The 21,938-nt window shown below is 32.9% G+C and overlaps 1 protein-coding gene across 1 annotated transcript in view; it reads left to right on the forward strand.

Annotated features, from left to right (window-relative positions):
- toy (paired box 6 protein twin of eyeless) overlaps window positions 1-21,094 on the forward strand; it is a 128,373-nt gene extending 107,279 nt beyond the window's left edge. The window contains exons 6-9 of the mRNA XM_085940194.1: window positions 8,050-8,131; window positions 8,183-8,306; window positions 15,258-15,451; window positions 20,879-21,094. Coding sequence (XP_085796320.1) covers window positions 8,050-8,131; window positions 8,183-8,306; window positions 15,258-15,451; window positions 20,879-20,967 — 489 coding nt within the window. The 3' untranslated portion in view covers window positions 20,968-21,094. The remainder of the gene's footprint in view (window positions 1-8,049; window positions 8,132-8,182; window positions 8,307-15,257; window positions 15,452-20,878) is intronic.
- The last annotated feature ends 844 nt before the right edge of the window (window positions 21,095-21,938 follow it).

A 21,938-nucleotide genomic window follows, 5' to 3' on the forward strand; every position in this document is an offset into this window, starting at 1 on the left:
GAATAGTACGTACAACTGGCAGATTTCCACGAAGTAGATATAATTGTCACTTAATCAGAAAGTATGCAAATGACAAAAATATGCTTTTCGAAAAATCTCGAGCATCCGTATAACTTAAAGTAGGTACCATTAATATTAATACTATCGACCAAAGATACTTAATGGAATTTGAATTTAAATTCTAATGGATTTAAGTTTTGTACTATTCCATTTGAGTCGTTTTTTGCGACGTGGGTATCACCTTTCGGCATCTTCAGGCACTGTATACACTCACCAAAAGGCAATTAATCACTGACACCGAATACTATTAACTCTAAATTATATAACAAGTACCATTAGTTAGTACTTAGTAATTTTCAAACAAGATATAATAATAGTTAATGAAGCACTGTGAACTATAATAATTTGGGTAAGGTTAGGTTATGTTAGGTTAGGTTTAGTTTTAAACATTAGATTAAAATTAATTTTTAATTAATTATTCTCTTATTTGAGAAAAATATCCGTATCTCCATATTCGGTGACTAGAAGATAAACGATTACGACATAAAAAGTCATATTTCTGAAAATATGAGTTAAGTTTTTATTAATTTAAATATGTAAAAAACATATTTATTCATTTAAATTATTTTATAATAATTAAGCCTCGTTTCATATGAATGACTACACATAGGTAAGTCTATAAAAATCGTGGAAATGTGCGTAGGTAAAGATTTTTGGTAATTATTTACACTACGCTAATGAGATGTAGGTATATAATAACTTTGTGGATTAATTGAGTCTTTAATAATCAACATAAAAAATTTTCTTCATTATGAATTTTACCATAGTTATATCAGATAAAATATTATTACTATTTGCTTTGATAGAAACATTTGCAATATAAATTTACATATCAGGCTTTAAAATACTTGGTACGTCACGGCTAATTTTTCTCAGTTGAATATAAAAATCCTTCAAAAAGTTTGCGATGTATTTTTTTTTTATATTACACATTTATTAATATTATTATCTTATATAATAACACCATAGTTAATTTCTATTACCGTTTCCCAAATAGTGGACATTAACCGAAGATCTAAAACGTAGATTTATTTATTTAGAAAAGGAGTATTACGGCATTACAGCGATTGGCTAATGCGCCATAATACATAATAAATACAAAATTATAAAAATATCTTAATTACAAATAACAACTAATATAACAAGAAAGTAGAAAAGACAGCATGAATTTATATAAAATATTAAAGAAACTTGATAATACATTCAATTATAAATTTAACCTATTTAACACGTCCACAAACATTATATAGTTAACAAAAAATAAATCAACCTTTATGGTGCCATCAAATAAGTTAATCGCACGATACACAGCATCATGAAACATAACATCTGTCCTGAGACGAGGTATCTTGAAGACCGTAGAGTTACGAGAGATATTGGTGAGAACATGAAAATTAATATTTGCCAGTATATACGGATTGTAAATGAACCCGCGAAGAAGTAAAAAGAAATGCTTTAAAAGAGCAATCACTCTTCGGGTGGACAGGGATTGCATTAATAGCATACCCAGAAGAAAACGAGTCGGGAAATTCATTTTATTATCATTATCATATGGAAAGAACCCGTATAGATAACTAACAAATATCTCCCATAGATATAATATATAATCTATATTAGATATATATGAGATATAAATAAATAAGATATATATTCCGTAAATATATATTATAACCCGTAGATAATTAACAAATCTCAGCTTTGGGCAAATTATAACTGATATTAAATTTTAATAAGAGGTTGACGTTGATCGCGTTCTAAAATCAGTAACAAAGATAATTATTTTATTTAATATACTATGTTGATAGTCGTATTTATGTAGATTATTATTACTTCAGTATCTACTTATATTATACGTTTTCTGAAAAAAATTATATTACAAATACGTTTTACAACCTAGTGATATTAAGGTTAATATCTTTGTTCGGATGGCTAAAAAATAGATGTGCTCGTTCCACACGATTTATATCTCTCCATACAACATGATTATAATATAATATTGAGCAAGTCAAACATGGAAATCAGTTTATTTTACAGACCTTCATTTTTCACTGGGGGATATTTTCCATACGTTTGTGAACAAGGTGGAAACGTGAAGATGGATTGGTGAAATAGAGGAGCTTAAAACTATTTAATCTCGATCTATTTTAAAAGAATATAACTAATAATAAGAATCAATTATATATTTTAAATTCGTATATCTATCAAACTTGCTACCACACTGTATATAAGTACGAGTATACCCCTTAATAATTTAAAAAAAGCAGCCAAGAATATATGTATTACATACTATAGTTTATTGAATCAAAAAATAAGCTTTGTATTATATATATATATATATATATATATTTGTAACATGTCAATTTTAATTGTATCTTACAGTAATTTAGAATTCGAGTAATAATATTTAATTTTAATCAGTAGATATAGAAAAGCATTAGTTTAACAACAGTGACGAACAAGTATGTGAGATTGTTCGCTGAGTTTGTTTTAAATGAAAGTTTTGATTTCAATTAAAATTATTATATTAAAATGTACAGAATGGACATTTAAATATTTTATTTGCTCAGTTTAACTGGCAACATAGATTTATCTATTTTCACTTGCTTTGAGTGTACACACCCTTTGGCGATGTCACACGATTTTAGTAATCTGTGTTATTCCAATGACCTGAACTATGAGGATGATTACGGTAGGTTATGTTAGGTTATATTTTAAATGAATACATACAGAAAATTTGATGATTCAATAGAAGTGTTCTAGAAAAATTATTTTTTTCAGAATATATGAGTTTCATTAAAAAAAATAGATTTTGTAAATATTAACAGATAAATAAGTTAATTGTATGTACTAATGTATGATTCATTAGAATGTTCTAAATAGCATTTTAAATGTTGAGCTTATAACGTGAAAATATTTTCTCGTGAGTAAAAAATCTTAGGTAATAAATGGACTAGTCCAGAAAAATAAAAATAATAAAACATAAAAATTATACATGCATCATTAAAGATCTAAGATAAAGTTTTGTCAGAATTTTTGATAGCAAGAAATACACAAATACATATTGTAATAAGTGATAGTAATACAAAAGTTATTCACAATATCTTCTGAAGCGTAGATTGTCGCTATCGATATAATAATTTTAATCGTAAATCACAAAACTTTTGGAAAAAATGCTGCCCGGAAATGTACACTCAAAAAAGCCTGCAGAATAATCACTAAGATGTTTCTTTCCTATGTCCAGTGGCGTATCGTATGACAACGTTTAAAGTAGGTATTTATTTTTATGGTAAACAGTTTATTATAGTGAATATTAAAACTGTGAACGAACGAGTTCACTATACATGTGAAAAAAAAATCATTCAGCCGATTTCGAATACATACATTATGAAATATGCAACTCTCATGGTGCAATGCGTAAGGCGCTGGCCTTCCATCCGGGAGCTCTGGGTTCGATCCCGGCGAAGACATAATATATTTATGTGATTTTATCAAAGCCTGGGTGTTTGTGGTTTTCAGGCTTTCAGAACAACAAATTTAGAATTTATAAACAGTAAGTTATTTTCAAAATTATTACCAGTTGAGTTCAATCCATTGCTAGATAAAGGTCTCCTTTAGCTTTTTCCATTTTTATTGAGCACTAGTTCTTCGCCACGTACTTCCATCGTGATTAATTCATAGATTCACCTAATTTTACGATATCTTGTAAGTTGGTACCTACCCTTTGTCTAGACAGTGGTTATTAACTCATTGTCTAGTGGTTATTTACTGGCACATTACTATTTAATCAATTTTGAAATCTATATCAAATCTCATATGTTTATCTGACTATTTATTTTTTGGTTTTTTCTTCGTCATGATCTTTCCTAAATTTAATAGCCAATGGTTAGGATGATAGTTATTATAATAATAAAGAATTTACAAAAATACCTATTGTATATACTGATGTTGTCGAAACATCGTCTAGATTCTAGTCCCACCACTGCTACGCCATTGCGCTGTGATCGGTCGAATAATCCCGTAGAAAGTTGGCGCGGGATCCCCCCTTCCTGTTATGAAGGAAACGGAAGCACGTAGTCGCCCTCTGTCATCGACCGCGCGCCCGAAAAAGGCGGGAGACGGCCTCTTCCGTCGGCCATCATTGATAAAGCTACTGCGCGACGTCGCCATTTTTTCAGTCATATTTCATTTCGCGACCCCTGCTCCACTTTTATTGTTCGCATAAATGCGCCTTTGTTTAGGTCCGGTCGAGGACGATTTGTCCACTTATCAGGGGTAAAGAAACTATCCTCTGCAGATCGAAGGTTTACAAGATTGTGATGTTTCGTTACCTACACATTTCAAAAAAATGTACATTATCCGTACTATGTATTTCATTCATATTACAGCAATCAATAAAATTACTGGATATAATTGCCTAAGTAAGTAAATAATTATTACTTAAGTCAAATACAAACGTTATGTATTGAATTCTTGACTACGACAGACTTCATAATTAAATATATTTTAGTTTTTTTTTAAATAATAAAAATCACTTCAAAATATTTATATTATACTTTTAATCCAGTACTTTTGTAAGTGAATACTTTCTACTTAGGATACTTTTGATGGAATTTTAATTCTAATTGATTTAAGTTTTGTACTATTCCATGCAAATCTTTTTTTTTCAACCCGGGTTATGCCTTTTGGAATCAACCCACTCATCAATGGCAAATACACACTGATAAGTTAATTATCGTTTATACAATAAAAGAACGTGAATTAAACTAATTGCTTTTAATTCGCAACATAAATCATTATAAATAATCTGGACGTGTGTCATTTACTTTTGACTAAATTTATGAAACACTGTATATTATCAAATCGCTAAATAGCGCGTTCAAAAATTATTTTTGCCTTTTTGCGTTTGAATATTTAAAAAAAAAACTTCAGAATATTACGACTTTGAGTTCGTTCTTTTATCACGCTTTTTTACCTCTGCCGTCATAACAGAGGATAGGCCCATCATTTGTCAAAGCCGAGCTTTTTTGACGTACCTTAAACATTTCTGCCAACTGTCAGAATGCTGTTACAAAATGAACAAAAAAAAAGAAGAAAATATACAAAAAAAGCGTAACTTATTTTCCCGCCATGCCTAGTGACGTGCACGCTCTACTCGCATTACCATATTCATGTTACAAATCGCTTTTGTTTGGCGTGTTACATTTTTCAGTTTCACGGCCAGCAAGGGAGGAATTATTCTAAACACACGTGAGGAATTTTATACATTATGCAAAGCCGGATTATTCTATCGCAGACATTTTTTTTAAATAAAAATATATTGTTAAAACGTGATATATTTTCACAAACCATTCAAACGATTGTTGTAATTTTCTTTTAACACTGACAATCGTGGGTATTCTGCGAAAAAGCAATAAGTCAAAATTTTGCTGTTTTGACTTAATGGTGAGGTAATCTTATTAAGAGTATGCTCTATAGTCTACAAAAACACACACAGTCATATCTATAAAACTGGCAAAGATAATTTATGTTATAAGTCAAAAAGACATACATCAATTCAGAGAAAAGGCACTAAAGGGACTTAGTGCATTTGCTTCTTTCATTCTCAGGCTATATTCACAAAATTCTGCGTGCGAAACTGCACTAAGTCATACTCAAAGTAATATCGATGAAAGGAATTTGCCTTTTATATATATAAAACAAGTTAAGACCGTCCAAACTTTCAAACTCGATTATCTCAAAACTAGTATTTTTGACTTAATGCTTATTCGCAGAATACCCACGCAATGACCTGGAAATGAATCATGTGATATCAGTAGCAAAAAGTGCCTGTTAAGCGTAGGTATGTTATGGTAGGTAACTGAAAAAAAGGTTTTATGACAGCCATATATTCACGTGACGTCGGTTAGTAATTAAAGTAATAAATGCTTTGATTTAGAATACAAAAATCGATTGTCTACCGTAACTCCATTTAGAGAGCGCTTATGAGCAGATATTAATAAGGCAAATAGTTAAAATTTGTCTCATTTAAGCATGTCAGTCGTAGCATAGTGGTAATGTACAGAGCGCGAAATTAAATAGACGTAGGTTCGATCCTGCCGGGTGTCTTACTTTTTTCTAAAAAGATTTTTTCTGTTGGCTATATTTTCTCATGAGTGTTTTCAGAAGTATGTATACAGAACTTGAACACACTTCACCATGTTTCCAGAATTGATATTCGGACTAAAAAAAATTCTACTGTTTTTATAATTGAGCATCTTGACCAATAGACCATTTGACATCGAATACGGCATGCATAAGTTAATGTACGTATATATTTACAAAAATTACATCGCTGTTAACACGTTAGGCTAACATAACTACAGCCTCAAGGTGCGCGATAGTATGACACTGGTTTGAATATTGTGTGTTTGTATTTTTATAATGCGTATGTAATCGTATGTATGCATCGTATGCGAGAAATTTTCCAAAATCTCGCAGCCTTTCTTTGACTGTAATAGTGCTATAGCTGAATACGTTCGATTTGGCAAGACATCAATTTACAATTATTTATTAATTTTTAATACATACGTCTTCGGCAAATTATATATTTTTTTTAGAATATTAAAAATGAAGTTATTATATAAAATTAATATATTTTTATGAAGGTTTGCTTTAAATAATATACTAGTATAGAGTTTTCGCCACTGTATGATACCACTATAAAATTAAATTTATTAGACCCGAGTTTATATAGGCAGGTACAATAATTAGCGACAGCTGAAGACTTCATCCATGTGAAACACGTAAATAAAAATTAAACAGATATACAAGATATACAAGATAAAGAAAATAATATATACTCGATAGATTCGATTTTAATTTTTATAAAATATACACACGCGCCCCTTCAGAATATCCAGTCAATGCCTTTAGACTTCATGTACTTCAGGAACACAATCGATTGAGAGCTCGAATGCCCTTCCACCCTTTATTTCACACCTCAACTCACTATTCCACCACTGATATCTAACTGTTTTACATATTCGAGATAATAATTATTGAAAGTTTATGTCATCAATAAATTGCTCAATAAACCGTTATTCATGGAATAAGAGTTAGTATTTTATAACCTAAGATCCAGAGATGAAATGCATGTTTTACTGAATTACCTGCTAAATAAATTAATTATTATCTATTAATTGAAGCTTTATAGCGGCTGGGAGATTTAAGTAAGTATGGGAACTATTATTTATTAATTAAGTCGTATTTCATATATTTTCTCATAGAGTAAAAATGTAACTCACCCTTAGGAAATACCAATATTAATAAAACACATTTTTTTTATATCCCAGTGGAGACAAAAACCATAAATATATTTATAAAATAAGTAAAATTCAAACTATCGCTTCCAAATTCTATAATACACTTATAATTAATCAAAAGAAAATCTTTGTAAAATTTCTCTACACAGGTTTCAACGTAAAGTTAGCACGCGAACCTCTTGCAATACAACACAATAGTTGCTGTATACAACACAATAAAAAATACATAATAATAGTATAATATATTTTTACCAAACAATGTTTTGATTGGTTGTTGAGCTGACAACAGCTTCACTGTTATTGCTTGTCTTTTTTACGAGATTTAATTGTCGAGTTACCGTTTTATGATATTGCTAAGTTGTGTGCTCTGAATGTCGCTTTTATTTTAACTTGGTATTAATTGAAAACCAGCAAAATGGAATTTAAAATGCGAGGGAAGCGATTAGTAAATTCAATTCGAAAGTTATTATGAAAAAAATCTTTTTTTCTTTAGCATTTTGTCGCTTTGATTATGTTTGTATATATCGATAATTTTCAACTTTGCCGTTACGAAATTTTCGGCATGTAATTAAGATGTTTTAAAAATAATGCCCGGCACTATAGTACCCCCGATAGAATCACATACAAATTACTTTCATTGTAAATAGTTGTTAACAAATCATCTAACCGTCCATTTTCTTCCACGCAGGTATGGTTCAGTAACCGCCGCGCCAAGTGGAGACGCGAGGAAAAGCTCCGGACGCAGCGCCGCGGCGACCACTCCGGGCCGGGCGGTGGCGGAGGAGGGGGCGTCGTCAGTGGTGGCGGAGGGGGGAACGGAGCGAGCCCCCCGGCGCCCCCGCCCTCCGCTGCGGCCGCCGCGGCTAGACTTAACCTCAACGCGGGATTCAACTCCATGTACCCGTCCATACCGCAACCCATTGCGACGATGGCCGACTCTTACAGGTTTGTAGCTTCCACTGCAATATTATATTAACTACATGTCCAATACGTATATAACCGCCAATATACAGATATTTAGATTATGTACATTATCAGGTATTCCAATTAACTGCATATTAAGATAGTTTCCTTATTTTTCTTAACCTTTTTTAAAAATAATGGAGTTTCAAATCTTAAACAAAAATTGGTAAAGAACATTCAAAAGACGAAATCACATAAATCTTCACAGTGGAACCAGGAAGGCATCAATCTACGCAATAGCTTACTGTTTGGTTTTGTGTATGACTGAAACACTTCTGAAGAAAGTATACATATTTCAGGACTATTATGTACATAGTGCACAATACACTTTTTTAGTCATACGTATTTGTTTTTATTGAACTAAGACTACAATTTACAGATGGTATTGGTTTGTTTTTAAAAATCAAATAAACCCTGCCTAAGCCAAACCATGATAGTTTTTGCATATTTTTGGCGATACGACAAAATTATGCACACTTTTTCATTCAAACTTATTTGTTTTCGTTGGATTAAGAATACATATTACACATATTGTTGGTTCATTTTTTAAATTCATTATGCCCTGCCTAAATCAAACCATAATAGATAAAAAATATTATTATATCTATATAATAGAATAATAAGACAACAATAGATACATGTTAATTGACTTCAAAAAACTAACCAATACCATCTGTAAATTATAGTCTTATTTCAATGAAAACAATTACGTATGACTGACAAAGTTTTGTGGGTACTATTTATGGCGGATCTTAATAGCCTACCTCCACACTACTCCGTGGTCTGAATTTTGCTAGACCTGCAAAGCGAGGACTCAATCATCACTTATGTATTATATAAGTACACCTAGAATACCCACACTAGATTCGGTTCAGACACAATGATTTGGAAGAACGCTGATTAGTAGGTATTAAAAAGGCCAATAGCTAAAATTTGTCGCAATTAGTATGTCACTGCGTAGCATAGAGGTAAATGCGACGGACGGGGCGGGGCGTAAACCCAGGAGATGCAGGGTTCAATTCCGAGTCGGGGTGGCTTATTTTCTAAGAAAGTGTTTTTCAAAATTATGTATGTTCAATAATCAGAATGGTACATTCTTAAATCTTATGAATTATTCGTTGAATAAAAGAAATAGTTGATTGCAATATACTATATTTGTGATACAGCTTACAGCCATACCCTAACGTAATATTAAATAATAAAGATGTACACATCATATAAGTTAAAGACCATTCTAAGTAAGATGTAATTTAAACAATATAAGTACTTATTTAATTTAATCAATGATTTTGATTGAATAAGACAGAAATAATTTAGAGAAATCTTCGAAAATATATCTAAATTAAAATATCAATAATAAACAGAAAAATGTCTATGTTTTACAATAATAAAATGAAACAAAAGACTTAATAGCCGTATAATTAATAATGGATCGAATACAACCGATATTGAACAGTTCAATCACCTAATACAGATCGAAATAAAGTCAGCACACAATTTGATAGAATCGATCGTGGAGCCGTCGAGAATAACAACCTCTGAATGTTCCATCGCGCCCGAAAGGCCCGAGACTATGGCAAGATTAATTAAATAATTGACTAATGGCCCGGAAAACGGGAGGAAGTTGTTTTACTTACCTGAGAAAAAAGAAACGCGCGGAAGGAGGCGGACGACCGTAGACAATGGGGAATAACTTCCATAGAGATATTATAATGCGAAAGAGATGCTTCGCGCTATAGAGGTGATTTTATTATTGTTTGAGAATTTTTCAAGCGATGTTATATTTTATTTTTAATGTCTGATGCATTTTTTTTTACATTGCTAGTATAAGTTTGTTATTTTTTTCTTCACTTATTGCATTCAGTATTACAATACATCTTCATGCCCTACGACATTTGTATCCAAGTATATTTTTTTTAGAATTATTAATAACCATGTCCTTGCTTTTTCGCACAAGGTGGTTGTTAGTAATTTGGACAATCACAAATACCCAGGATTTGAGAAAAACATATAAGTATTGTGTCCTCACCGGGTTCGAAACCAGAACTCTCGGGTGGAAGGCCAGCGCCTTACGCACTGCACCACGAGAGTCGCCTTGTATCCAAGTATTAAATTTAACAAATCAAATAGTTTTAGCTAGAAAGACAATTCATGTAAAATCTTTATTCGAATATTAATATGATGTAGGTATGTGGCAATACTACAAAACAGATAAATAAAAAGAATTCAGATAGGCTATACCACAATACACTACATTTTGAAGCAGAGTTTTGAATGTGCGACGGTCCTCCAAATACACATTATAGACGTACAATAGTGTGAGTTGCAACCTTCAAATGTAATACACCAATATTGAATGAGCGTCAGTGCATTAACCGAGAGCAGTTGTCAGAATGAAGGATAAGCGTAGAATCACGTATTTTTGACAAGTATTTAAGTGTATCCCATATTCTTCCACACTCGAGATCGGTTGCCTGTTACTCTACATCCGTTATGTATTTCAGTTCCCATTAATTCAGTATTCCTTGGGTAATACTAAAAAAATACATACAATACATTAGGTGTTTAGCAGTGGTGATATTTAATAGACATTCGTTCAACCATAACAGAGTTAGCGTTGACGTTATAAACGGAGAAAGAAGAGGGGTCAATGAGAATATAACATTTAAATAATCCATATTAGGTATATCCTACTCGAAAACAAGATAAACGGATAAAATCTAATATGAGTTCGCCTTACTCGGCATACATGGCATTTTATATAGCCACTAATTTAAATCATTACCAACTAGCCATCATATTTAATACTACCCTCTTTTTATTAGTTGAGACTTATAATCAATCATTGACTAAACGAGATGTAAAACTGAATACCTTAAGTCTCCCTAAAATATTAAATTTCGCAATACAAATTTACTACAATTACACTTACGTATATACTATACACTATAATAGTCCTAATAATATTTAAAATTTTAATAATACATGCGAGGTGTAAATTGAAAATAAAGAGGCATATAACAATGTAAACCGTAAATTAACATTTCACCCTTATGCCATGTCCACACTGGCAACAAGTTGTTATCAACGTCATTAAATTTTACGATAATTATCATAATTATCGTAAAATCTAACGAGGTTGCCAGCAACTTGTTGCCAGTGTGGACACGGCATTATGCGCTTCCACAGATATTATGTTAGATTAACGGAATCTTTACGAATGTTTTTAGCCATTCACGTCATCCATTGTCTTTGCTTTTGATTAAATATCGAGAAAAAACCAATATGTAACCTTTCCCAAACGTGGTTTTCGAACCCATACTCACCAGATTCAGAGACAGCCGCTCTACTAACTACTCTGCCGTGGAAAAAACATATTATTATGTATCATGATGCACTACTTAAATACAATCCGATGATAAAATATTATTGATTTAAATATTCTTTTAAGTGGCGTCAATAAATAATTTCATATACATATCTGTGTTATTCGTTGTCTTTGGTAAATTTGTGAGCATTATTCGTATTCGCTTTTACGGCGTTCTATTCCCTTTTAACTGTTTTCGTCGGTTCTTTTTCGGAATTTATTTCATATTAAAAACGACGTTAATTTTACTTCCGCTCTTAAAAATATTTATTTCATATTGCTTTTGACAATTCGCTCGCTTTTATTTATGACTTCTGCGAGTTGCTAGAGTTAAAAACTTATGTACCTGTGTACAGGGGCTGCGATCGCGAACATAAATTTCAATTCCGGAAGTATTTCCTATCACGGGATCCCGGAATTATTTTAAAAATAGAATTGTACAGCTATTTTATTTCTTATATGGAAAATACAATATACACAAATTTGACGTTTGTGCTATGTTTTAATTATGATTACGTATGTAAATTGAAATTTAGTACTTGTAATATTGCCATTTTTTTCCAATCTTATAATTCCGAATCAGGGCTCGAAATGGACCGGAGCGCACCGGAGCGTCGTTCCTGTTCGTGAAATCGGTAAAATTATCGCTCCGTCTCGTGGAAAAAATAATTTGACCGTCTGAGCTAGATAGGCCATATAATAGAAAATCTAACACACTTATTTTTATGAAATACACATAAAATTTGATAACTATGTCTTCTAACTATGTCTTCTAACTATGATAACTGGCGGCTCTCGTGGTGCAGTTGATAAGGCGCTCGCCTTCTACCCGAGAGTTCCTGGGTTCGATTCCCGGTCATGACAAAAACATTTATGTGTTTTTCTCAAAGCCTGGGTGTTTGTGATTGTTCAAAATTACTAACAACCAACCACCTTGTACGAAAAAACAAGGACATGGTTATTAATAATTCTAAAAAAAAAATAAAAAAAAACTATGATAACTATGTATTGTTCTTCAGAAAACTGTCGAGCGCTCCGGTTCGTAAACTTTTCCATTTCAAGCGCTGTTCCGAATAAATCATGTTAATAATATCATCGTCAAATTTAATCAGTACGCATTTTATGCTAATATTGAAGCTATCATGTCAATTATTATGACCAACTAGAATATTATATACCTACTATATTATTAATCAAGGAAAGAATTACGGTTTCGAAACAAATATTTTTTTACATTATAATTTAAAAGAGGAATTACCAAAAACAAATAACGGAGTTACAGCTAGTTCAATTAAATAAAAATGATAATGATGAAGCCACATTAGGAGGTCCATTAAAAAAATGTGCCAAAGTATGTAAATACATTCCCAAAACAGGGAAGACAAGTACGTTAATTCTATCTTTCTCCTGCCCGATGAATGGCCCGGTCTGTCGTGTCACCTATAAGAAGAAATTAGATGCCGATATTGAAACTATGGTTAGCAAAACAACTGGTAAAAGATTTAATATTCTCATGGGCAAAAATCTATTTGTAGCTCTGCGATAAATGTGATATTCAGAAAGACATTATAAACATTGCGATACTTTCAAAACAGTAGAACAACGACTAGCAGATTTCTTTAAAAAAAATATCTAGAAACTGAACTGGACATACTCCTGGCGTTGGGCAGGACGAAAGGGCTCAGTAAAATTGTAAGATTCTTTAACAGAATTACTGGAAGGGCCTGATAAATGGATCCTCACTCAAGACGAGGCGATGCAGTCAAAGTTTCTATAAATTATATTAAAAAATAACGATTAGAAGAAGTGTGAAAAGGTAGTTATCAATCGGAAGATAAATCTATAAAAAGCTAAATATGTAATAATTTATTAAAAAAAAATACTACTTTCTTTAGTTTCAAAAAACACGTTATTCTATCATACTCAATCTCGAGATTTCGCAATCAACAATAGATAATTCATTGGAAAATATTTGACAGCTCTTTATTATTCCTATTTAAAAATCAACTGAATTATAATAACCATCTATTTTTGTGATGTCTTTGAAATGTTTATTATTTTAACAGTATATATTGGTCAATGGTAAACCAACGATAAAGCGTTTAATATGACAGCTATAAATTAAACAAAATTGATTATTTTATATAATGGGTTTATATCGAGAATTTTCGTATCGGAGAAACCTCACAATTCACGTAGTTTATTATTACAACGTTTTTATTAGCTCGTATTCTTGTTTGTCCGGTGGTTGTTTGTCCAGTACAAATCTTGCAATCGATTTTTAACTAACTTCCCGACTAGCTAGACATTTAAAACTTTTAGAATATATCAGAACACGATGCCAATGCATTCTTTTAATACTTTTAGCCATCTTTAAGCAGAATTGAATTCATTTTCAGTTAATTCTGTTTTGTATGGAAAATTATTTCAGAAAAATCCATAAAAAGTGATAGACTATTGGCTGCTAAGGTGATCCTAGCAACTAAATTATTAATGTATACGTGCGTTACTATGGAAATCAAAATGAAATGTTAAAATGACATTTCAGTATTCTGTATTTGTTTCTGTGTTTGTTTTTTATTTATTTCATATCAAGTACAAGTTTGAGCATATTGAGCATAATAATTCAACAGAAAATTTAAAAACGTAAGTAAATAAAAAGTTATTTTTATCTAGTAATTATTAATTTAAGTTCACATCTCACGGCTGAGTTTATCCCATATTTCCCCACAATCGAGAATTAAACCTGGTTACAACCCCACCCATAAGGCAACACAGTTGCTTTATTGTTTTATGTTCACTCGGTAATGATAACTTTGGAGGAATATTATTCTAAATGCTGTGACTGTTACGGATTTGATAGCGGCTACCAAATTAGTCATCCAGTGCACTCAAAATAAATTCCGCTAAAAATAGAACTGAAGATAATAAAAATCTATCGGTTTCGGCAATGCATACAATAACGCGGAGTATATTATGTAACTAATAAACAAAAAACTAAGCAGTGATACTAAGCATCGTGATTTTCTGTGTATTTTGCGACATAAATTTTCGGTTTCGTGTAAATAATTGAGAAGTTGCCGCCATATGAATGGAATGTACGTTTACACAATAGAAACTATCAACATCAACACTAATTAAATTCGAACACTAAAGGCCAAATGCAAAGTTATGACTTTAGGCCGCCGAAATTGGTGGCGTTTTGGAAGTGAGAAAAACAAGCGACATGACGTATTATTTGACGTTGATATATTATTATTCTTTATTAAAAGGTAAAACTTACCCCAAGTGAATAGACTATAGAGAAAGATATTACGTATGGTAGGTTTCAGACATCTCGACTGCCTAATCCTAACGGATGCTGTGTCTCTTCCTACGCAGTCTAATCAAAGTATTTTAAATCTCTCAACCCTATGTTTTTCATTCTAGTCTACTGAAGTGGAGTCTCTTGAATGGTTTGGTATTTTCCAACCTTGGGAGTTGGCCTGCTTTCACACATTGCGTTTTCCATAATAATAATGATTGATAAAAATTAATCAATTATTCTTTTATTTGTTTTGTTGCAGTTCTATGTCAGGAGGGCTTAGTTCCAGTTGCTTACAACAAAGAGAGAGTGGCTACCCTTACATGTTTCCCGAAGGACTCCATCCGCTCAGCGGCTATGGCCCGCGGTCCGGTTGCGGTCCGACCGCAGCGCATCAGCAACCCCTTAATCCGCACCCCTCTTACGGAGCGGGGGGCGCGTCATCTGGAGGCACGGGTGAGATTTTTCATAAAATGTTGTCTTTATTATATATAAAATGTTAAAGAAAAAGCAGATTGATGGTAACAATATGAAACATTTTTCCAGCGAAGTATCAATTACTTATGTTTAACGGCTAGAGCAAAAAAACATTGCACGCTATAAATAGATATACCTACCATCATAAATCGTCGGATGTTTGAATTTAGAACTAAACTCATCACAGTTTAAAAAGACGTATTAAATGCTATGTCAAATGTTAGGATGTTGCGCCCTCATCCAGTGGACAACTTAATCTGGTCGATCTCCTAGTAGTCTGTTTATCGTTATAAATTATTAATTTTAATTGGATAGTTTGAACACAATATATGAAAACGTTGTAAGCGCCTTCAAAACGTTTTTTCGTAGAAAATCGACATGTTTGGTTGTATATATTTCTTTGTATGTTTTATCGTAACCTCCGGCAGGGACATACCAAAAGCGGCTACCGCCCGGCTGCCAGGCCAAAATAAATACAATAAAAAAAATGTGGAAAAGAAAATTTAAATTTTTTTATTGTCCTATAAACAACTAATGTGACATATTATTTACATATTTAATAATCTCACGTATAATGTAGTATATATAGCGCTTTAAAGCGATATATATGTAACAAATAAAGCACGAAAGTATAATTTATAAAATAATATCATTTAAAAGTTTTTTCGGACTTTTGCCGCCCTCTGAATCCTGCCGCACGGGTGACACGCATTCACCCCCGCTTGGCGCGCCCTTGCCCTCTGATATATGTGAATAAATATAAGTAAACGTGGTGTCAAACAATTAACAAAAGTGAAATGAGCACGATCTTAACTATTTCATATTCTCAACATTATATAGTATTTTGAATTAAGGCTATGCCTCAGTTGAGGCATGGTCTAAAAAGATCGTGGCTAGGCGATGGGCTGATTGCGGGTCGCGGGTGCAAATGACGCATGCCGACCGAAATATAATTTGTCATATAAATCCAACATGCGTCCATTTAATGTTCTATTAGTAACAATAATAATATATTCATTGACATGTTTTCTTTTTAAAGTAAATGGGTAACGTTTTTAGTCATCTTTACATAATACCCCCGTCGCCATCACGAAACAAATTAACGTATTGGCACCTCGACGTTCGCTCTCAGACTGCCAGCGAGTCCAAAATTTCGTCGCGCCTATAGTTGAATCTATAGCTGATCGCCTATAGCTGATCGCCCACGGTGGCCGCGCGGCATAAGCGTTGGACTATAAAGCCGTGGGTCCCAGGTTCGAATCCTGGGTCTGGCAAGTACACATATTGTTTTTCAATTTGTGTGTGTCAGGGTATGGACCTAATAGGTTGAGCAAGTGGCTGACATCCATTTCTCGTAAAAAACAAAATCTGTCAATACAAACCTCCACTCTGTGGAGGCCCATACGATCCTATCAGGATCGGACATGGTCGGAAAAAAAAGTTGAAAATTATTTGTCGTTTCACTGAAGTATCGCCTCAACATTGTCTGACTACAAACGAGTTAATATTATTTTTTAAGGGTTCCAATTAAAAAAAACTTTTATTTTTCCATATTGCAAGCTTCAAATGGTAATATTGTTCGCCTCGCTTCCACCAAAATTAAATATGTACGTATGTAAATCCCCCATACTTTCCTCTTATACATATTCCATTAAAATTATGGAAATTATTCATTCTTTGCTACCGAGGAAATCCGAAATAATGTTCATAAAAAAACGTCCGCTGTCGGGAGTCGGGTATAATTCATACTCAGGGACGGAAAAAATAAATAAAATGTTAAAACAAAAGGCTGGCCACCTAATACGTGGAAACAGGGTGACACAGAAAATCACACAACCAAGACAGTGCGCTATTTTATTATTATTTTAAAATATACAACAATATATTTGCAACATTATTGGTGACGTTTTCTATTCTGGACGACCCAGCGCCGATGTTTTCTAGATGTTTTAGTCAAGCCAGTGGCGGGAATTGGGATTTGATTTGGAGGCCCGAGTCATCAACCGACTTTGAGGCCTACTCGATACAAAAATAAAATTAAAACCATAAATTACAATTACCAAAGTACCTAGTAAAAAGACAGTGTATATTTCCCCCATACAATTATAATTGAAGATGACACAATATAATAATATTAGTGGTTTATTTTTTGTGTTCAAGTAAGTTAGTATCTGTTTGAGTGATGCTGTTATTATAGGCCCCTATTATAATAGTTGCAGGAATTGTCTTATGCTTTGTGTAACATTTTATATTCATTTTGTGAAAGATACGCATCTTTTTACGATTTTGGCATAATTTAATATTTTTATGACTGTTTCGAGGGCCCTTTTAAATCTTCTGACGAATCGATTGCGTCATCTGCGTCAAAGAAAATCTCCGCAGATTCAATCCATCTGCCGTCCATGTGTCCATTTCCTTTTAGAAAATGCGTACGTACCTAGTCTGTCTTGCTGGTAACTCCTCCGGTATTCTATGCGAGTTGCTGATCCATCGCAGTATCTGCATTTGCATATGTCACGTAATCTTTTCCTCCTCGTTATATCTTGACCTCCAAATACCAAAACAGATCCGAAGATGCGTTAATACTGAGTGTATGAGACTTTAATAGAATAACCACAGAACAGATAATAAATAGAATACCGATTGGCTATATTCAATACGCCGCACATTGAAGCAGGGTTTTTGAATGTGTAAGTGTCCAACGAAAATGAAAAACGCATTATGCACGTGCAATAGTGTATGTAATACACCAACATTAAATGAGCGTAAATGCATAAACCGAGAGCAGTTTTCAGTATTAGACATACAACGTATTCTTGACACGTGTGTAAGTTTAACCCGGATTCTTCCATACTCGAGTCGGTTACCTGCTATCGCCTTACCCGTTGGGTATTTCAGTTCCCATTATTTCTGAGTTGCCTGAGAATAACCGTTTACGTTGTCATTGAGAGGACCTTGTTCTTCAGGAAGATTCAGAAATAGAGAGATTGGTCTATCTATATTCGATCGCAGTTTATGCATGCACACCTCGCTATGACTTTACGGGTTAATACAAAGGATTTGAGATACCTATACAAGAATTTGGACTACGGAAACGCATAAAGGATGGTGATGTCGGTAAACTCCACAAATAATATCAATTTCTCTTAATTATTGACATTCCTTCATTTTGTATGTTCATTGTGATTACTTACTCAAGTGCAGTTATAAACCGTTTTAAACAAATAATCCAGGGTTTTTTCAAGTAAATAATAATGTCGAAGCGTATTAATGGCTGCAGTGACGTCCCTACATAAAATGCCGCCCCTAGCCAGCGCCAAAATGCCTTCCTTTCATGAGTCCAATATCTAAGAAATGTTTTGTACGGATACATTACTAACAAAATATCAGACTAATTATTCGCAAATCTGCACGTGTCGTTTCTGGTCATCAAGGACGTCGAAGGGCAATGGAAGTAAACTAGATATCGCGAACCCGATAAAACCTGTGAGCTGATTTTTTTAATGGAAAGATATTTTCGTTATTCTTAAGTTTAGGTAGGTATATATATTCCAAATGATTCTCCTCGATTTGTCGCCCTTTGAGTAACTGCCGCCCCCAATCGACGCTCAATCTGCCTACCCCCACGGGACGTCACTGAATGGCTGCTTATCTACTTATAGTACAGGACTGTCTTTTCATACGCCTTCTATAAATTGGCAAATAAATGTCTTAGCAGTTGTGTGAAGTTCTCTGCAAATGAACCGCCAATGCCAAGTCACCTGTAGTCAACTTAATCAGTGGACCAGAGGTCCTTTTTTGTTTCAATTTTATACATTTAGGCTCCTATTTCTATAAAAGATGTTTTTAAAAAAATTGTTATCTACCTAGCCATATTTTATCTGGATGTTAATGATTAATCCTTTCAGTTAGAAACCAACCATAAATATGTTATTCATCGACATAAAACGCTGTTTTTTTTGACATCGATATTTCATTTACTTGTAATGAATATCAATTTAGTTTAGATTCCAGTGTAAATTAAACTAATATTATCAGTGTTTTTTACTGTGGTTTTCTTTTTACGCCATCCCGCATTTATTTATATGGCCACCCGTGCTCGGTACCCACGCAGCCAGCAAAATGAGATTGTTCCCGGTCAACGCGCCACACAACAGGAAGTTCTTTTTTCGTTTTTCAATTCCCGCCAGGCGGCAACCGGAAGCGGCATGGCGGCGAGGAATAGGTACAGCTGAAACTGACATTTCCCATTTGCCATGTAAAATGTTTTATATGTGTGCCACGTACACAATGCGGGAATATATTTTTCAAGCCTTCCTCGCGAGGCCCGTAACCGAATTTCAAAGATATAATATAAATCGAAGCCTTCTGCGGGTAGGCGCCTATTCAGTTCTAGAAAATATGGTTTTCTGGTGAGGGGAAAATATCAAAGCTAGATGTCCCGATATACGATCAATAATATTCTACGAAGACTATGTGTGTAGGTACCTACATATTATTATGCATGACTTTCAACGTAGGTACTTATTAGGAATTCTTACAACAATTTATTCACGAAGTCGATCATTCACAACTTATGCAAAAATTAAAATTCGCCAGAAATATACAATCTTTCGATAAACTATTAGTTTCTGGGTTGTTCCAAATTAGGTACCTATGTATACTATTCAATAACAAAGGCTACATTCTTAAATCATATGACTTACATATTAAAAAATAATTTCATTTAAAAATCATTCCCCGAACGTCCATTGAATCCCATTTTTAACAGGCTTGAATTTGACGAGAATAACGTAATAATTAATAAGTTTGAAATACAAGTCACTATCATACATAAACGATCTTTTAAGTAGGCATCTTAGTAGTTTCCATCTTAATAGTTTATATAAATCTTTTTAAGATTAGATAGACGTTATAGACGCCACTGAAAGGCGGGAAATGTGCGTGGCGCCAGAACGTGGGCGGCCGCCCGGAAAAGGATTTCAAACATTCGAATAATATCACTAATAATGGCCGCCTAGACCGCCATTATGATTTTTTCAGTATTTCAATGAAAAACAATCATAAATCCATTTTTTCTATTAAATTATTATCTTAGCTAGGTACTTCCTTATCGCCCACAATTGAAATATTATGTTTACTATCTGAATTGATAGAAGGTAAAAGCCTGATAATTATAATATTATTGTAAAAAAACATAAAAGAAAATTATATGGATATTTATTTAATTCAAAAGCAAAGTAGGTAGCTATGTGTTTCGGTATTGAATTATAGTTTACTTTAGATACCTACTAGCTTTATATAATTATATCCATATTGTGTTTTTTACTTTGTAGGATGTATACCTACTATATTGATTGATTTATTTTATCTTGGTTTTTAAGAATTTCCTTTCTTTTCCATCAGGTGTGATATCAGCCGGAGTCTCTGTTCCTGTGCAAATACCTTCCCAAGGACCTGACCTCGCGTCCAACTACTGGCCAAGACTCCAGTGATCTCAACTTTTCGGGTTTCCGCACAGGCTTCTGATGCCTCAGGAAAACCCGGCGGTCACTCCTGGAGACATTGCGCACAATTATTCAGTCACCGGCGACAATGTCCCTCACCCGTTAGCCATGAATATGACACAACAGCAGACAAGTAGCGCCGCCGACGGCATGTCGCAGAACGTCTGAAAAACAATAGAAGTGTCACGTGGCTCTAGTATACACAATGACGATGCGGGAAGTATTTGATTAAAAATAATTCAATGGCAGTGAATTAACCATTATTTACCCAGTGCAAATACACAACTAAGTCTAAAGTGGTAGAGATGTATTGTGAAAACATTTTAATATTTTAAAGAAAATAATAACAATAAAACGCTCGTCACAGTCAATCAAAATGTTCAAAGTGTTTCAATACCAGCTACCACAATGTAATTTTGTCTAAAACTTTTATAACTGTTTTAAAATAAATAAAATTAACAGTCAAGTGATTGAATTACTTACAAATTTTAATTCTCTATTCAATTATTAAGTTAATCTTTACATTCATTATTACTAGGTAATGAATCAAAGTCGGTTTTGTGTTGAAAACTATTATGAACAAAACAGTCGTTTTTCTCAATATTATAATTTTGTCATAAAAATATTTTTTATCCTGGTTGACAGGGTAAGAATAAAATTTTATTGCAGTATTTTTGAAAACAAAATAAAGTACATTCCAATGAGGGGTGAAATAGTGCCAAAAATAAATAATGTAAAAAAGTTCATATTTCATAAAAAAAATCGAAATAATAATATTATCGTAAGTGATGTAAATACATATTTAAAAGAATTTATAGTTGTGCATTAAAAAAAGACTAATAATTTTTACTATCCTTGTCAGACAATGTGAAGGATTAATTAATTATCATTTTTATGCATTTAATGAATTTCTTACAAAGTAAATCATGGTCACAAAAAATAATTCACAATTTCAAGTA

Source organism: Rhyacophila brunnea, unplaced genomic scaffold (genome assembly GCF_057557595.1).
Source record: "Rhyacophila brunnea isolate RB1 unplaced genomic scaffold, BYU_Rbru_1.0 scaffold_12, whole genome shotgun sequence".
NCBI lineage: Eukaryota > Metazoa > Arthropoda > Insecta > Trichoptera > Rhyacophilidae > Rhyacophila > Rhyacophila brunnea.